Source organism: Salmo salar, chromosome ssa21, assembly GCF_905237065.1.
Source record: "Salmo salar chromosome ssa21, Ssal_v3.1, whole genome shotgun sequence".
Taxonomy (NCBI): Eukaryota; Metazoa; Chordata; class Actinopteri; order Salmoniformes; family Salmonidae; genus Salmo; species Salmo salar.
In genome coordinates, this window is record NC_059462.1 from 58,901,583 (window position 1) to 58,921,942 (window position 20,360).

The 20,360-nt window shown below is 42.1% G+C and overlaps 1 protein-coding gene across 2 annotated transcripts; it reads left to right on the top strand.

Moving 5' to 3' along the window:
- The first annotated feature begins 847 nt into the window (after nucleotides 1–847).
- On the top strand, nucleotides 848–20,137 carry LOC106582588 (CASP8 and FADD-like apoptosis regulator). 2 transcript variants are annotated; one of them, XM_045704948.1, is made up of 11 exons: nucleotides 848–1,268; nucleotides 1,688–1,999; nucleotides 2,351–2,456; nucleotides 6,834–6,969; nucleotides 8,925–8,992; nucleotides 9,104–9,170; nucleotides 9,299–9,351; nucleotides 13,582–13,660; nucleotides 18,508–18,697; nucleotides 18,831–19,160; nucleotides 19,464–20,137. In XM_045704948.1, exons 2-11 carry the CDS (start codon nucleotides 1,698–1,700, stop codon nucleotides 19,591–19,593), a joined length of 1,461 nt encoding a protein of 486 aa, XP_045560904.1. In that variant the 5' UTR covers nucleotides 848–1,268; nucleotides 1,688–1,697; the 3' UTR covers nucleotides 19,594–20,137. The 2 variants fall into 2 exon arrangements, with proteins under 2 accessions (XP_045560904.1, XP_045560905.1); XM_045704949.1 differs by having other exon boundaries at nucleotides 1,266–1,537.
- Nucleotides 20,138–20,360: the final 223 nt, after the last annotated feature.

The window sequence follows — 20,360 nt, forward strand, 5'->3', positions numbered from 1 at the left end:
ATATGGGCTTCGATCTAAAAGGTAGCTAGCAAATGTGAAACGGATTGCAGTGACAAGAGTTGACAGCTGTATGAGTTCAATCGTTTGTTTCATATTGGCTGGCTTCTAACAATAGCTGAATTTGCAAAGCTAGCGAGCACCAATTCAGTGGTGTTTGCTATAATCTTTGCTACCCGGGTTAAATAAAGGTGAAATAAAATATATAAATAAAAGTTCCCTTGCGACAATTTAGCTTTTGCAACGAGACCATTAAATATATTTAAAACAATGGTAGAAGAGAGTGTAGTTCTGTTCAGTTTATCGCTAACCTTATCACAGGGACTTTGAAGCACTAACTTACATGCATGCTGATCTTGGAATAAATTGACAATAGCAAAGATTCCATCTTTGATGACGCCACATAAATGGAATAGGTACTAGCTAGCTTAATAGTTAATATTTGCGCGCTAGCTCTGCATATTCAGCTAGTGTGTGTGCGCGATTGACTGGATTAACCTCACATCAGTTACGTGCATTGAGTGCCTTTCAGACAGTAGATACGACCCCTCTGTTACCTCGCAAGCTAAGGAACTGGCAGTGGATCAAACCATTGTGAGGCAAAGGGTGGGGGGGGTCGCAATCTTTTGAAACTTAAAAACGCGCTATTAAGTGTCTATAATCAGCACAATTGCTTTCATTGCGTATTATTAATATTATTTAAATTACATAGTTATGTTTCAGTGATATATTGGGGGGGACAAATCATATTTTTCCCAGGATGGGGGGGGGTCGTGTGTCCCCCGTCCCCCCCGGGATTTCCGCCCCTGAGCAGTGGTATATTGGCCATATACCATAAACGGGAGGTGTCATATTGCTTGAATATACAGTACCAGTCCAAAGTTTGGAAACACCTATTCAGTCAAGGGTTTTTCTTTATTTTCAGAAGGGAAGGCAGTACTGGCAGCCATCTGGATGCAGACACGGGTCTTTGCGGAGGAGCCTGGTGGCGTAGTAACTTTCACTTTCGCTCTGAGCAGGTTTTAGCATATATTTATCGGTGACTAATTTATTAAAATGCTTTATGACCAATATTGAGTCAGTTCCGTGATCCCGCCACCCAGACCGACATTAAAGTGTAATTTCCAGCGTGGGTGGTTTACACAGAATTGGAGATGACCTTCCCCATTTGCGCTTTCCATTTCGTAATACGCGAAACTTCAATTCGTCATTATAATCATCTCATTTCTCAGTCTTCATGCAACAGACTCCGCTGTGTCCTACTCTAAAAGGTATTCATATTTTTCATTTGCGATATAACTAACTGTTCATTTTCTCTGAAATATTCGTTTTTTATTAACCTTTGAATAATTCATTTCTGGTTGGTTTCATGCCTCGTCTAACTTTCATTTTCCACCGTTCGCCATATGTATGTGCTGCCTGTATATTTTCACCTATTGGCCACATGCAGGTTCAATAATAGTAAAATCTGCCTGTGATAATAACTAAGGTACTAGTCTATTGTGCACAGCGTGAGTCTGGGAACGACATAACTATGCAAGTAAGCAGTAGCCTACACATTATATTTGCCAATTCAATTCGCTTTTAATTTCAAATGGGCCATAGATCTATGATGCAAGTACCCATTTAGAAAGAATGAAGTTTACATCATTTTCTATCCATAAAATCATTCCGTGTTTTCCCCTTTCAGAGACTCCTTGATGAGTTCTATGGCTAACGGACAGTTATATCAGGTGATCAGCAGGATATGTGAGGACCTGAGCTCAGGTGAGTGCAGGAGGCTCCTGTACCTGTGTGGATCCCAGGACACTGACAGCTCTGGTTCTGATCACGTGAGAGAGGTGCTAACTTCCTGGCTGAGCAGAGGACAGGTGGATCAGCTGTACCTGGTGGAACTTCTGTTCAGACTGAGGCGCTTTGATCTGCTGAAAAAAGTGTTTCATGTTAGTAAACAGGAAGTGGAAGGGATTCTGGGACAGAACCGAGCTTTGTCAGAGTACAGGTGAGATTTATTCCTTAGGCATGAATTCTGCTATTGTCTTTTACAGGATAACAACACACACACAATAGAGCAAACATTCTTTACAGTCTCATTCATCACGGTCTTCATTAGTAGATATATCCCATGGAGTTCCCTGTGGCTCAGTTGGTAGAGCATGGTGTTTGCAATGCCAGGGTTGTGGGTTCGATTCCCACGGGGGGCCAGTACAATTTTTTTTTTAATAAAAAAAATGTATGAAATGAAATGTATGCATTCACTACTGTAAGTCGCTCTGGATAAGAGCGTCTGCTAAATGACTAAAATGTAAAAATGGAGTTCTGTCTATGAAGCTTTTCTGTTTCCTGGTTACAGAGTGTTGATGTCTGATGTGAGCGAAGACATGGGGACAGAAGACCTGGAATCGCTCAAGTTTCTGCTGAGTGGTTCTTTATCCAGAGAGAGGCTGACCAGAGTCAAGGTAAAGGCTTGGTTCAGACATTTTACATTTTATTTCATTACTGAGAAGCTTGATGTGATTATGTCATGAAACATTTCTGCTTTGTGGGTGGGGGATTTCTGCAATGTAAATACCACTAGGTATGCTGTAATGGAGTGTGGGAACATTCCTCTTCTGCAATGTAAATACCACTAGGTATGCTGTAATGGAGTGTGGGAACATTCCTCTTCTTCTGTGGTATGTTTCCTGAAGATCTAGTTGTTATGGTGTCCGTTTGTAGTGGGTAGTTCTGTCACGGTTGTCGTAAGGATCGGACCAAAGCGCAGCGGGAATGTGTTTACTCATCTTCTTTTTATTTTGAAGAAGGAGAAACAACTAAATACGTGAACACAAGAAGAACAAAACAGTCCTGTCAGGTGCAACAAACACTAAGGAACAACTACCCACAAAACCCCATAGAAAAACACCCCCTCTCTTAAATAGGAAACGAGGAGCAGTTGCTTCCAATTGAAGGTCAACCCCATTAACTAAACATAGAACTAGACATACTAGAACTAACATAGAAATATACTAACATAGAACATAGCCCAACAAACCCCGAAACACTCCCTAACACCACCCCTGCCACGCACTGACCAAACTACAATAACAAATACCCCCCTGCCACATCCTGACCAAACTACAATAACAAATACCCCCTGCCACGTCCTGACCAAACTACAATAACAAATACCCCCTGCCACGTCCTGACCAAACTACAATAACAAATACCCCCCTGCCACGTCCTGACCAAACTACACTAACAAATAACCCCCTGCCACGTCCTGACCAAACTACACTAACAAATACCCCCCTGCCACGTCCTGACCAAACTACACTAACAAATACCCCCCTGCCACGTCCTGACCAAACTACAATAACAAATACCCCCCTGCCACGTCCCTGACCAAACTACAATAACAAATACCCCCCTGCCACGCCCTGACCAAACTACACTAACAAATACCCCCCTGCCACGTCCTGACCAAACTACAATAACAAATACCCCCCCTGCCACGCCCTGACCAAACTACAATAACAAATACCCCCCCTGCCACGTCCTGACCAAACTACAATAACAAATACCCCCTGCCACGTCCTGACCAAACTACAATAACAAATACCCCCTGCCACGTCCTGACCAAACTACAATAACAAATACCCCCCTGCCACGTCCTGACCAAACTACACTAACAAATACCCCCTGCCACGTCCTGACCAAACTACAATAACAAATACCCCCCTGCCACGTCCTGACCAAACTACAATAACAAATACCCCCCTGCCACGTCCTGACCAAACTACAATAACAAATACCCCCTGCCACGTCCTGACCAAACTACACTAACAAATAACCCCCTGCCACGTCCTGACCAAACTACACTAACAAATACCCCCCTGCCACGTCCTGACCAAACTACAATAACAAATACCCCCCTGCCACGTCCTGACCAAACTACAATAACAAATACCCCCCTGCCACGCCCTGACCAAACTACACTAACAAATACCCCCCCTGCCACGTCCTGACCAAACTACACTAACAAATACCCCCTGCCACGTCCTGACCAAACTACAATAACAAATACCCCCTGCCACGTCCTGACCAAACTACAATAACAAATACCCCCCTGCCACGTCCTGACCAAACTACAATAACAAATACCCCCCTGCCACGCCCTGACCAAACTACACTAACAAATACCCCCCTGCCACGTCCTGACCAAACTACACTAACAAATACCCCCCTGCCACGTCCTGACCAAACTACAATAACAAATACCCCCTGCCACGTCCTGACCAAACTACACTAACAAATCCCCCCTGCCACGTCCTGACCAAACTACAATAACAAATACCCCCTGCCACGTCCTGACCAAACTACACTAACAAATACCCCCCTGCCACGTCCTGACCAAACTACAATAACAAATACCCCCTGCCACGTCCTGACCAAACTACAATAACAAATACCCCCTGCCACGTCCTGACCAAACTACACTAACAAATACCCCCCGCCACGTCCTGACCAAACTACAATAACAAATACCCCCTGCCACGTCCTGACCAAACTACACTAACAAATACCCCCCTGCCACGTCCTGACCAAACTACACTAACAAAACCCCCCTGTCACGTCCTGACCAAACTACACTAACAAATACCCCCTCTGCCACGTCCTGACCAAACTACAATAACAAATACCCCCTGCCACGTCCTGACCAAACTACAATAACAAATACCCCCCTGCCACGTCCTGACCAAACTACAATAACAAATAACCCCCTGCCACGTCCTGACCAAACTACAATAACAAATACCCCCTGCCACGTCCTGACCAAACTACAATAACAAATACCCCCTGCCACGTCCTGACCAAACTACAATAACAAACACCCCCCCTGCCACGTCCTGACCAAACTACAATAACAAATACCCCCTGCCACGTCCTGACCAAACTACAATAACAAATACCCCCCCTGCCAAGTCCTGACCAAACTACAATAACAAATACCCCCCTGCCACGTCCTGACCAAACTACAATAACAAATACCCCCTGCCACGTCCCTGACCAAACTACACTAACAAATACCCCCCCTGCCACGTCCTGACCAAACTACAATAACAAATACCCCCCCTGCCACGTCCTGACCAAACTACAATAACAAATACCCCCCTGCCACGTCCTGACCAAACTACAATAACAAATAACCCCCTGCCACGTCCTGACCAAACTACAATAACAAATACCCCCCTGCCACGTCCTGACCAAACTACAATAACAAATACCCCCCTGCCACGTCCTGACCAAACTACAAAAACAAATACCCCCCTGCCACGTCCTGACCAAACTACAATAACAAATACCCCCTGCCACGTCCTGACCAAACTACAATAACAAATACCCCCCTGCCACGTCCTGACCAAACTACAATAACAAATACCCCCTGCCACGTCCTGACCAAACTACAATAACAAATACCCCCCTGCCACGTCCTGACCAAACTACAATAACAAACACCCCCCTGCCACGTCCTGACCAAACTACACTAACAAATCCCCCCCTGCCACGTCCTGACCAAACTACAATAACAAATACCCCCCTGCCACGTCCTGACCAAACTACAATAACAAATACCCCCCTGCCACGTCCTGACCAAACTACAATAACAAATACCCCCTGCCACATCCTGACCAAACTACAATAACAAATACCCCCTGCCACGTCCTGACCAAACTACAATAACAAATACCCCCCTGCCACGTCCTGACCAAACTACAATAACAAATACCCCCTGCCACGTCCTGACCAAACTACAATAACAAATACCCCCCTGCCACGTCCTGACCAACCTACAATAACAAATACCCCCCCTGCCACGTCCCTGACCAAACTACAATAACAAATACCCCCCTGCCACGTCCTGACCAAACTACAATAACAAATACCCCCTGCCACGTCCCTGACCAAACTACACTAACAAATACCCCCCGCCACGTCCTGACCAAACTACAATAACAAATACCCCCCTGCCACGTCCTGACCAACCTACAATAACAAATACCCCCTGCCACGTCCCTGACCAAACTACACTAACAAATACCCCCTGCCACGTCCTGACCAAACTACACTAACAAATACCCCCCTGCCACGTCCTGACCAAACTACACTAACAAATACCCCCCTGCCACGTCCTGACCAAACTACAATAACAAATACCCCCCTGCCACGTCCTGACCAAACTACACTAACAAATACCCCCCTTTACTGGTCAGGACGTGACATATGGAATGTTTTTATTTGATTTTAATGGATTTTCTTTTACGAAACACAAACCAAGCTGCCAGTATGGAGTAGTAAAGTAGTCAAGTATTGCTTTAAGTACCAGGCAGTGATGCAACCCGTCAGGATGCTCTCGATGGTGCAGCTGTAGAACCTTTTGAAGATCTGAGGAACCCATGCCAAATCTTTTCAGTCTCCTGAGGGGGAATAGGTTTTGTCGTGCCCTCTTCACGACTGTCTTGGTGTGCTTGGACCATGTTAGTTTGTTGGTGATGTGGACGCCAAGGAACTTGAAGCTCTCAACCTGCTCCACTACAGCCCCGTCGATGAGAATGGGGGCGTGCTCGGTCCTCCTTTTCCTGTAGTCCACAATCATCTCTTTTGTCTTGATCATGTTGAGGGAGAGGGTATAGGGTATTGCTTAAGTAAGACAAAACAACAACAGGACAACAATATGACAGTTACAACAACAACAACAGGAGTTCATAATCAGTGTCTGTCCAGAAGATCCAGAAACAGATGTTCTGGAATGTTTTTTTGAACCATTTCATATCCTTTCTCTCTCTGTGTGACAGAGTTTCCTGGATGTCATAGATGACCTGGAGAAGCTGGACAGAGTGTCTTCTGAGAGGGTGGAGCTGATAGAACAATGTCTGAGGGACATCAGCAGGGTTGACCTGGCCAGGAAGGTTAAAAGGTACCTGACATCAGGTAAGAATTAGGAAAGGGCCCACCTTGGCGGAGCTGGAGGACTTATCAAGCGTCTCAGATTAGGTGATCTAGTGGCTAAATGGATTCTACAGCGCATTCGGAAAGTTTTCAGACCCCTTGACTTTTTCCACATTTTGTTACCTTACAACCTTGTTCTAAAATGGATTCAATTAAATGTTTTCTTCATCAATCTACACACAATACCCCATAATGACAAAGTGAAAACAGGGGTTTAGAATTTTAAAAAAATAAATAAAATAACCTATTTACATAAGTATTCAGACCCTTTACTATGAGACTCGAAATTGAGCTCAGGTGCTTCCTGTTTGCATTGATCATCCTTGAGATGTTTCTACAACTTGATTGGAGTCCACCTGTGGTAAATTCAATTGATTGGACATGATTTGGAAAGGCACACACCTGTCTATAGAAGGTCCCACAGTTGACAGTGCACGTCAGAGCAAAAACCAGGCCATGAGGTCGAAGGAATTGTCCGTAGAGCTCAGAGACAGGATTGTGTCGAGGCACAGATCTGGGGAAGGGTACCAAAACATTTCTGCAGCATTGAAGGTCCCCAAGAACACAGTGGCCTCCATCATTCTTAAATAGAAGACGTTTGGAACCACCAAGGCTCTTCCTAGAGCTGCTCGGCCGGCTAAACTGAGCAATCGGGGGAGAAGGGCCTTAGTCAGGGAGGTGACCAAGAACCTGATGGTCACTCTAACAGAGCTCCAGAGTTCCTCTGTGGAGATGGGAGAACCTTCCAGAAGGAAAACCATCTCTGCAGCACTCCACCAATCAGGCCTTTATGGTAGAGTGGCCAGAAAGAAGCCACTCCTCAGTAAAACGCACATGACAGCCCGCTTGGAGTTTGCCAAAAGGCACCTAAAGGACTCTCAGACCGTGAGAAACAAGATTGTCTGGTCTGATGAAACCAAGATTGAATTCTTTGGCCTTAATGCCAAGCGTCACGTCTGGAGGAAACCTGGCAACATCCCTACGGTGAAGCATGGAAGTGGCAGCATCATGCTGTGAGGATGTTTTTCCACGGCAGGGACTAGGAGACTAGTCAGGATCGAGGGAAAGATGAACAAAGCAAAGTACAGAAAGATCCTTGATGAAAACCTGCTCCAGAGCGCTCAGGACCTCAGACTGGGGTGAAGGTTCACCTTCCAACAGGACAATGACCCTAAGCACACAGCCAAGACAATGCAGGAGTGGCTTCAGGACAAGTCTCTGAATGTCCTTGAGTGGCCCAGCCAGAGCCCAGACTTGAACCCGATCGAACATCTCTGGAGAGACCTGAAAATAGCTGTGCAGCGATGCTCCACATCCAACCTGACATAGCTTGAGTGGATCTGCTGAGAAGAATGGGAGAAACTCCCCAAATACAGGTGAGCCAAGCTTGTAGCGTAAAACGCAATTAGAATCAAGGCTTAAATCGCCGCCAAAGGTGCTTCAACAAAATTCTGAGTAAAGGGTCTGAATACTTATGGAAATGTAATATTTCAGTTTTAGTTTTTTTATACATTGTCAAATAGTTCTAAAAACCTGTTTTTGTTTTGTCATTATGGGGTATTGTGATGTCATTATGGGGTATTGTGATGTCATTATGGGGTAATGTGATGTCATTATGGGGTATTGTGATGTCATTATGGGGTATTGTGATGTCATTATGGGGTATTGTGATGTCATTATGGGGTAATGTGATGTCATTATGGGGTATTGTGTGTAGATTGATGAGGGGAAAAAAACGATTTAATACATTTTAGAATAAGGCTGTAATGTAACAAAATGTTTAAAAAAGTCAAGGGGTCTGAATACTTTCTGAACACACTGTAAATCAGAACTCCTACTCTCAGACGCTTGATACTAATATGGCCCTTGTTCTCAACCTGAACCAAACTCTGTTACATCCTGTTTGGAAATACTTCTTCCTGTGCACCTTGTTGTAGTTGGAACACCACAACATAGAGCAGTGGTGATGCCTCACCTGGCCCAGCAGCAGTGGATCAGGACTCCAGTGAGTACATCACTACAACACCACCTCGTTTTGAGACAGGGAAACCTTCTCTCGCCTCTACCACAGCTTTCTGTAAAGGATGTTTCTCTAACAGTGATTTCTGTCCCTCAGTCCAATCCCATGCCCACTGCCTCCTCTGTATCGTGTCATTCAAGACAAGAGCAGTCCACACAAAACAGTAAGGTACTTTCATTCCGCAGCAGAGGTTTCTTTAAAATTCCAACTGTTTATCATGATTAATGTTCATTAAAAACAATTATATCCTCTGTAGAAAGCAGCTGTCATTCTGTCATTCTGTCATTCCAGCTACAGAGAACGAAAACATTGCAGAGCATGAAAGAAAAAGGTTGTTCTACCAGGTAATATACATAGTGTTCTACCAGGTAATATACATAGTGTTCTACCAGGTAATATACATAGTGTTCTACCAGGTAATATACATAGTGTTCTACCAGGTAATATACATAGTGTTCTACCAGGTAATATACATAGTGTTCTACCAGGTAATATACATAGTGTTCTACCAGGTAATATACATAGTGTTCTACCAGGTAATATACATAGTGTTCTACCAGGTAATATACATAGTGTTCTACCAGGTAATATACATAGTGTTCTACCAGGTAATACACATAGTGTTCTACCAGGTAATATACATAGTGTTCTACCAGGTAATATACATAGTGTTCTACCAGGTAATATACATAGTGTTCTACCAGGTAATATACATAGTGTTCTACCAGGTAATATACATAGTGTTCTACCAGGTAATATACATAGTGTTCTACCAGGTAATATACATAGTGTTCTACCAGGTAATATACATAGTGTTCTACCAGGTAATATACATAGTGTTCTACCAGGTAATATACATAGTGTTCTACCAGGTAATATACATAGTGTTCTACCAGGTAATATACATAGTGTTCTACCAGGTAATATACATAGTGTTCTACCAGGTAATATACATAGTGTTCTACCAGGTAATATACATAGTGTTCTACCAGGTAATATACATAGTGTTCTACCAGGTAATATACATAGTGTTCTACCAGGTAATATACATAGTGTTCTACCAGGTAATATACATAGTGTTCTACCAGGTAATACACATAGTGTTCTACCAGGTAATACACATAGTGTTCTACCAGGTAATATACATAGTGTTCTACCAGGTAATATACATAGTGTTCTACCAGGTAATATACATAGTGTTCTACCAGGTAATATACATAGTGTTCTACCAGGTAATATACATAGTGTTCTACCAGGTAATATACATAGTGTTCTACCAGGTAATACACATAGTGTTCTACCAGGTAATATACATAGTGTTCTACCAGGTAATATACATAGTGTTCTACCAGGTAATATACATAGTGTTCTACCAGGTAATACACATAGTGTTCTACCAGGTAATATACATAGTGTTCTACCAGGTAATATACATAGTGTTCTACCAGGTAATATACATAGTGTTCTACCAGGTAATATACATAGTGTTCTACCAGGTAATATACATAGTGTTCTACCAGGTAATATACATAGTGTTCTACCAGGTAATATACATAGTGTTCTACCAGGTAATATACATAGTGTTCTACCAGGTAATATACATAGTGTTCTACCAGGTAATATACATAGTGTTCTACCAGGTAATATACATAGTGTTCTACCAGGTAATATACATAGTGTTCTACCAGGTAATATACATAGTGTTCTACCAGGTAATATACATAGTGTTCTACCAGGTAATATACATAGTGTTCTACCAGGTAATATACATAGTGTTCTACCAGGTAATATACATAGTGTTCTACCAGGTAATATACATAGTGTTCTACCAGGTAATATACATAGTGTTCTACCAGGTAATATACATAGTGTTCTACCAGGTAATATACATAGTGTTCTACCAGGTAATATACATAGTGTTCTACCAGGTAATATACATAGTGTTCTACCAGGTAATATACATAGTGTTCTACCAGGTAATATACATAGTGTTCTACCAGGTAATATACATAGTGTTCTACCAGGTAATACACATAGTGTTCTACCAGGTAATATACATAGTGTTCTACCAGGTAATATACATAGTGTTCTACCAGGTAATATACATAGTGTTCTACCAGGTAATATACATAGTGTTCTACCAGGTAATATACATAGTGTTCTACCAGGTAATATACATAGTGTTCTACCAGGTAATATACATAGTGTTCTACCAGGTAATATACATAGTGTTCTACCAGGTAATATACATAGTGTTCTACCAGGTAATATACATAGTGTTCTACCAGGTAATATACATAGTGTTCTACCAGGTAATATACATAGTGTTCTACCAGGTAATACACATAGTGTTCTACCAGGTAATACACATAGTGTTCTACCAGGTAATATACATAGTGTTCTACCAGGTAATACACATAGTGTTCTACCAGGTAATATACATAGTGTTCTACCAGGTAATATACATAGTGTTCTACCAGGTAATATACATAGTGTTCTACCAGGTAATATACATAGTGTTCTACCAGGTAATATACATAGTGTTCTACCAGGTAATATACATAGTGTTCTACCAGGTAATATACATAGTGTTCTACCAGGTAATATACATAGTGTTCTACCAGGTAATATACATAGTGTTCTACCAGGTAATATACATAGTGTTCTACCAGGTAATATACATAGTGTTCTACCAGGTAATATACATAGTGTTCTACCAGGTAATATACATAGTGTTCTACCAGGTAATATACATAGTGTTCTACCAGGTAATATACATAGTGTTCTACCAGGTAATATACATAGTGTTCTACCAGGTAATATACATAGTGTTCTACCAGGTAATATACATAGTGTTCTACCAGGTAATATACATAGTGTTCTACCAGGTAATATACATAGTGTTCTACCAGGTAATATACATAGTGTTCTACCAGGTAATACACATAGTGTTCTACCAGGTAATACACATAGTGTTCTACCAGGTAATACACATAGTGTTCTACCAGGTAATATACATAGTGTTCTACCAGGTAATATACATAGTGTTCTACCAGGTAATATACATAGTGTTCTACCAGGTAATATACATAGTGTTCTACCAGGTAATATACATAGTGTTCTACCAGGTAATATACATAGTGTTCTACCAGGTAATATACATAGTGTTCTACCAGGTAATATACATAGTGTTCTACCAGGTAATACACATAGTGTTCTACCAGGTAATACACATAGTGTTCTACCAGGTAATACACATAGTGTTCTACCAGGTAATACACATAGTGTTCTACCAGGTAATATACATAGTGTTCTACCAGGTAATATACATAGTGTTCTACCAGGTAATATACATAGTGTTCTACCAGGTAATATACATAGTGTTCTACCAGGTAATATACATAGTGTTCTACCAGGTAATATACATAGTGTTCTACCAGGTAATATACAGAGTGTTCTACCAGGTAATATACATAGTGGTCTACCAGGTAATATACATAGTGTTCTACCAGGTAATATACATAGTGTTCTACCAGGTAATATACATAGTGTTCTACCAGGTAATACACATAGTGTTCTACCAGGTAATACACATAGTGTTCTACCAGGTAATATACATAGTGTTCTACCAGGTAATATACATAGTGTTCTACCAGGTAATATACATAGTGTTCTACCAGGTAATATACATAGTGTTCTACCAGGTAATATACATAGTGTTCTACCAGGTAATATACATAGTGTTCTACCAGGTAATATACATAGTGTTCTACCAGGTAATATACATAGTGTTCTACCAGGTAATATACATAGTGTTCTACCAGGTAATATACATAGTGTTCTACCAGGTAATACACATAGTGTTCTACCAGGTAATACACATAGTGTTCTACCAGGTAATATACATAGTGTTCTACCAGGTAATATACATAGTGTTCTACCAGGTAATATACATAGTGTTCTACCAGGTAATACACATAGTGTTCTACCAGGTAATATACATAGTGTTCTACCAGGTAATATACATAGTGTTCTACCAGGTAATATACATAGTGTTCTACCAGGTAATATACATAGTGTTCTACCAGGTAATATACATAGTGTTCTACCATGTAATACACATAGTGTTCTACCAGGTAATATACATAGTGTTCTACCAGGTAATATACATAGTGTTCTACCAGGTAATATACATAGTGTTCTACCAGGTAATATACATAGTGTTCTACCAGGTAATATACATAGTGTTCTACCAGGTAATATACATAGTGTTCTACCAGGTAATATACATAGTGTTCTACCAGGTAATACACATACTGTTTTTTGGGGGGGAGAAATTCTCATAAATGTTGTGAAATTATGTGCCAATGGTTTTCTTTTAGTGTTTAACATGAAACGGGTAGACAGTATCCCAAATGGCACCCTGTTCCCTATATAGTGCACTACTTTATACTACAGCCCAATTGGCCCTGGTCAAAAGTAGTGCACTAAATAGGGAATAGGGTGCCATTTGGGACAAAAACCTTACGTGCATGGTGCATTTACAATACTGTGCCTGCCCCTCTGTTCTGTAGAGCCCAGTGGATGTGTACAGGCTCCAGTCAGACCCACGAGGTGAATGTCTCATCATAGACTGTGTTGGCAGTGATGGAGGTGAGAGTCCACATGCTGAGTCTACTGTACAGACAGATAACATGCTGAGTCTACTGTAGACAGATAACATGCTGAGTCTACTGTAGACAGATAACACATGCTGAGTCTACTGTAGACAGATAACACATGCTGAGTCTACTGTACAGACAGATAACATGCTGAGTCTACTGTAGACAGATAACATGCTGAGTCTACTGTAGACAGATAACACATGCTGAGTCTACTGTAGACAGATAACACATGCTGAGTCTACTGTAGAGAGATAACACATGCTGAGTCTACTGTAGACAGATAACACATGCTGAGTCTACTGTAGACAGATAACACATGCTGAGTCTACTGTAGACAGATAACACATGCTGAGTCTACTGTACAGACAGATAACACATGCTGAGTCTACTGTAGACAGATAACACATGCTGAGTCTACTGTACAGACAGATAACACATGCTGAGTCTACTGTAGACAGATAACACATGCTGAGTCTACTGTAGACAGATAACACATGCTGAGTCTACTGTAGACAGATAACACATGCTGAGTCTACTGTAGACAGATAACATGCTGAGTCTACTGTAGACAGATAACATGCTGAGTCTACTGTAGACAGATAACACATGCTGAGTCTACTGTAGACAGATAACACATGCTGAGTCTACTGTACAGACAGATAACATGCTGAGTCTACTGTAGAGACAGATAACATGCTGAGTCTACTGTAGATAGGTAACACATGCTGAGTCTACTGTAGACAGATAACACATGCTGAGTCTACTGTAGACAGATAACACATGCTGAGTCTACTGTAGACAGATAACACATGCTGAGTCTACTGTACAGACAGATAACACATGCTGAGTCTACTGTAGAGACAGATAACACATGCTGAGTCTACTGTAGACAGATAACACATGCTGAGTCTACTGTAGACAGATAACACATGCTGAGTCTACTGTAGACAGATAACACATGCTGAGTCTACTGTAGACAGATAACACATGCTGAGTCTACTGTAGATAGGTAACACATGCTGAGTCTACTGTAGACAGATAACACATGCTGAGTCTACTGTAGACAGATAACATGCTGAGTCTACTGTAGACAGATAACATGCTGAGTCTACTGTAGACAGATAACACATGCTGAGTCTACTGTACAGACAGATAACACATGCTGAGTCTACTGTACAGACAGATAACACATGCTGAGTCTACTGTAGAGACAGATAACACATGCTGAGTCTACTGTAGACAGATAACACATGCTGAGTCTACTGTAGACAGATAACACATGCTGAGTCTACTGTACAGACAGATAACACATGCTGAGTCTACTGTAGACAGATAACACATGCTGAGTCTACTGTACAGACAGATAACACATGCTGAGTCTACTGTACAGACAGATAACACATGCTGAGTCTACTGTACAGACAGATAACACATGCTGAGTCTACTGTAGAGACAGATAACACATGCTGAGTCTACTGTAGACAGATAACACATGCTGAGTCTACTGTAGACAGATAACACATGCTGAGTCTACTGTAGACAGATAACACATGCTGAGTCTACTGTACAGACAGATAACACATGCTGAGTCTACTGTAGACAGATAACACATGCTGAGTCTACTGTAGACAGATAACACATGCTGAGTCTACTGTACAGACAGATAACACATGCTGAGTCTACTGTACAGACAGATAACACATGCTGAGTCTACTGTAGACAGATAACACATGCTGAGTCTACTGTAGACAGATAACACATGCTGAGTCTACTGTAGAGACAGATAACACATGCTGAGTCTACTGTAGACAGATAACACATGCTGAGTCTACTGTAGACAGATAACACATGCTGAGTCTACTGTAGACAGATAACATGCTGAGTCTACTGTAGAGACATAACACATGCTGAGTCTACTGTAGACAGATAACACATGCTGAGTCTACTGTACAGACAGATAACACATGCTGAGTCTACTGTAGACAGATAACACATGCTGAGTCTACTGTACAGACAGATAACACATGCTGAGTCTACTGTAGACAGATAACATGCTGAGTCTACTGTAGAGACATAACACATGCTGAGTCTACTGTAGACAGATAACACATGCTGAGTCTACTGTAGAGACAGATAACACATGCTGAGTCTACTGTAGACAGATAACACATGCTGAGTCTACTGTAGAGACATAACACATGCTGAGTCTACTGTAGACAGATAACACATGCTGAGTCTACTGTACAGACAGATAACACATGCTGAGTCTACTGTAGAGACAGATAACACATGCTGAGTCTACTGTAGACAGATAACACATGCTGAGTCTACTGTAGACAGATAACACATGCTGAGTCTACTGTAGACAGATAACACATGCTGAGTCTACTGTAGACAGATAACACATGCTGAGTCTACTGTAGAGACAGATAACACATGCTGAGTCTACTGTAGACCGATAACACATGCTGAGTCTACTGTACAGACAGATAACACATGCTGAGTCTACTGTAGACAGATAACACATGCTGAGTCTACTGTAGAGACAGATAACACATGCTGAGTCTACTGTAGAGACAGATAACACATGCTGAGTCTACTGTACAGACAGATAACACATGCTGAGTCTACTGTACAGACAGATAACACATGCTGAGTCTACTGTACAGACAGATAACACATGCTGAGTCTACTGTAGACAGATAACACATGCTGAGTCTACTGTACAGACAGATAACACATGCTGAGTCTACTGTAGACAGATAACACATGCTGAGTCTACTGTACAGACAGATAACACATGCTGAGTCTACTGTAGACAGATAACACATGCTGAGTCTACTGTAGACAGATAACACATGCTGAGTCTACTGTAGACAGATAACACATGCTGAGTCTACTGTAGAGACAGATAACACATGCTGAGTCTACTGTACAGACAGATAACACATGCTGAGTCTACTGTAGAGACAGATAACACATGCTGAGTCTACTGTAGACAGATAACACATGCTGAGTCTACTGTAGACAGATAACACATGCTGAGTCTACTGTACAGACAGATAACACATGCTGAGTCTACTGTAGACAGATAACACATGCTGAGTCTACTGTAGACAGATAACACATGCTGAGTCTACTGTAGACAGATAACACATGCTGAGTCTACTGTACAGACAGATAACACATGCTGAGTCTACTGTAGACAGATAACACATGCTGAGTCTACTGTAGATAGGTAACACATGCTGAGTCTACTGTAGACAGATAACACATGCTGAGTCTACTGTAGAGACAGATAACACATGCTGAGTCTACTGTAGAGACAGATAACACATGCTGAGTCTACTGTAGACAGATAACACATGCTGAGTCTACTGTACAGACAGATAACACATGCTGAGTCTACTGTAGACAGATAACACATGCTGAGTCTACTGTAGACAGATAACACATGCTGAGTCTACTGTAGACAGATAACACATGCTGAGTCTACTGTAGAGACAGATAACACATGCTGAGTCTACTGTAGACAGATAACATGCTGAGTCTACTGTAGACAGATAACACATGCTGAGTCTACTGTAGACAGATAACACATGCTGAGTCTACTGTACAGACAGATAACACATGCTGAGTCTACTGTAGACAGATAACACATGCTGAGTCTACTGTAGACAGATAACACATGCTGAGTCTACTGTAGACAGATAACACATGCTGAGTCTACTGTAGAGACAGATAACACATGCTGAGTCTACTGTAGACAGATAACACATGCTGAGTCTACTGTAGACAGATAACACATGCTGAGTCTACTGTAGACAGATAACACATGCTGAGTCTACTGTAGACAGATAACACATGCTGAGTCTACTGTAGACAGATAACACATGCTGAGTCTACTGTAGACAGATAACACATGCTGAGTCTACTGTAGACAGATAACACATGCTGAGTCTACTGTAGACAGATAACACATGCTGAGTCTACTGTACAGACAGATAACACATGCTGAGTCTACTGTAGACAGATAACACATGCTGAGTCTACTGTACAGACAGATAACACATGCTGAGTCTACTGTAGACAGATAACACATGCTGAGTCTACTGTAGACAGATAACACATGCTGAGTCTACTGTAGACAGATAACACATGCTGAGTCTACTGTAGACAGATAACACATGCTGAGTCTACTGTAGACAGATAACACATGCTGAGTCTACTGTAGACAGATAACACATGCTGAGTCTACTGTAGACAGATAACACATGCTGAGTCTACTGTAGACAGATAACACATGCTGAGTCTACTGTAGAGACAGATAACACATGCTGAGTCTACTGTAGACAGATAACACATGCTGAGTCTACTGTAGACAGATAACAGTGATGATGTGTCAGTGATGATGTAACGGTGAGGATGTGTCAGTGATGATGTGTCAGTGTTGATGTAACAGTGATGATGTAACAGTGATGATGTAACAGTGATGATGTGTCAGTGATGATGTGTCAGTGTTGATGTAACAGTGATGATGTAACAGTGTTGATGTAACGGTGATGATGTAACGGTGATGATGTAACGGTGATGATGTAACGGTGATGATGTAACGGTGATGATGTAACGGTGATGATGTAACGGTGATGATGTAACGGTGATGATATAATAGTGATGATGTAACGGTGATGATGTAACAGTGTTGATGTAACAGTGTTGATGTAACAGTGATGATGTAACAGTGATGATGTAACGGTGATGATGTAACGGTGATGATGTAACGGTGATGATGTAACGGTGATGATGTAACGGTGATGATGATCTTCTTCCCACCAGACATGTTGGAGGAGATGTTCAACGGGCTCCAATTCAAGGTGACCCTGGTTAAGTGGCCGAGTGTAGAGGATACCCTTTCTCTTCTCAGGCAGGCTGCCCAACCGAGGGAGAACCAGGAAGTGGATGCCTTCGCCTGCTGCATCATCAGCCGTGGTACTGCTACCGACCTGCTGGCTACAGACTCCCACAGGTAAAGCATGGCAACTTGCCACACTTGGGTTGTGGGTTTGATTCCCACTGGGTCCACCCATACTAAAAAAATGTATGCACACATGACTCGTAAGTCATATCTTATTATAATTATTGTACATTTTATTTAACAGGCTCGGGGTACGCCTTGACACCGTCCGACGCCTCTTCACCCCTGACTACTGCCCCAGGCTGGCTGGCAAACCCAAGCTGTTCTTCATCCAGACCTATAGTGTGTCTGGCTCCCAGGGCTGCTCCTCCAGGCCCACGGGTCACCCTCCTCACAGGGAGGAGGATCTGGAGACAGACGGGTATGAGGAACCTCTCAGCGTGGAGACGGTCCCTGCCGACGCAGATGTCTTCTGGAGCCACTGCTGGACAGATGAGGGTCAGCTGGAGGAGAAGGACCATCGGTCTGTGTACCTGCAGGCCCTGAGAGAGGCTGTTCTGACTGGACAGAGGAGGTGCTGACCGCGACATGTCAATCAAACAGAGATGTTTCAGTCATAGATATTGAAAATGAGACATCATTTTGTTCCAGCCCAGAGTGAAAATGCTGATTGAAAAATACATATTTTCAACCAGGTTTTGCTCACTGAGGTCTCTAAAGTTTCAGTCTGCAGTTTTTGTAGTATGTTTAATGGTACAACATTTAGACCAAAAAAAACCCATCAAAGATTACATTTCAAGTTTGCTTGAATTGCAGTGAATAAACTAATGCCTGTAGTGTAATCATGAATCTAACGGGTGCTTTGCTTTTCTTGCAGGAGAACCCATCTAGTGGATGTTCATACAGAGATGAACGGGGTGATCTTCGACCACAACAGAAGGAATCCAGGAGCCAGATATAACATTAATCTGAGACACACACTCAGGAAGAATCTCTACATGTTATAGGAACCACAATATAGTTTGTTCTACTGTATAACCACTGAGCAGTACTAGATTATATTATACAGTATATAACAGCACCCTCTACTGGCAGCTTTGATAACCACAACAGCAAACTCTACTGGCAGCTTTGATAACCACAACAGCACCCTCTACGGGCAGCGTTGATAACCACAACAGCACCCTCTACTGGCAGCTTTGATAACCACAACAGCACCCTCTACGGGCAGCGTTGATAACCACAACAGCACCCTCTACGGGCAGCGTTGATAACCACAACAGCACCCTCTACTGGCAGCGTTGATAACCACAACAGTACCCTCTACTAGCGACAACTGAATTGCATCACATAGAGCAGCTAACGAGGAAGTAGTGCACTAAAAACAGATTCAGTATTTTTTACTATGTATTTACTATGTATTTATTCAAGCCATGTTTTTCTTTTTACTGAAGGATGGATGAAGGATTTGAGAAAATAATGTGAATTCAGATCTGTGCATTTTTAAATGTAGCCAAGCCTGATAAGTAGTAATAAAACGTAGACCTAAAATACTTGATTTATTCACCTAGATGGGGTAGGGTTAACCCTAGATGGGGTAGGGTTAACCCTAGATGGGGTAGGGTTAACCCTAGATGGGGTAGGGCTAACCCTAGATGGGGTAGGGTTAACCCTAGATGGGGTAGGGTTAACCCTAGATGGGGTAGGGTTAACCCTAGATGGGGTAGGGTTAACCCTAGATGGGGTAGGGTTAACCCTAACCCTAGATGGGAAA

Coding starts and splice junctions, on each gene's coding strand:
- LOC106582588 (XM_045704948.1), top strand. CDS start 1,698: ATGAGTTCTATGGCTAACGGACAGTTATATCAGGTGATCAGCAGGATA. Junction 9,352..13,581: donor GAAAAAGGTTGTTCTACCAG/GTAATATACATA, acceptor TCTGTTCTGTAG/AGCCCAGTGGATGTGTACAG. Junction 18,698..18,830: donor CTGGCTACAGACTCCCACAG/GTAAAGCATGGC, acceptor TTTATTTAACAG/GCTCGGGGTACGCCTTGACA.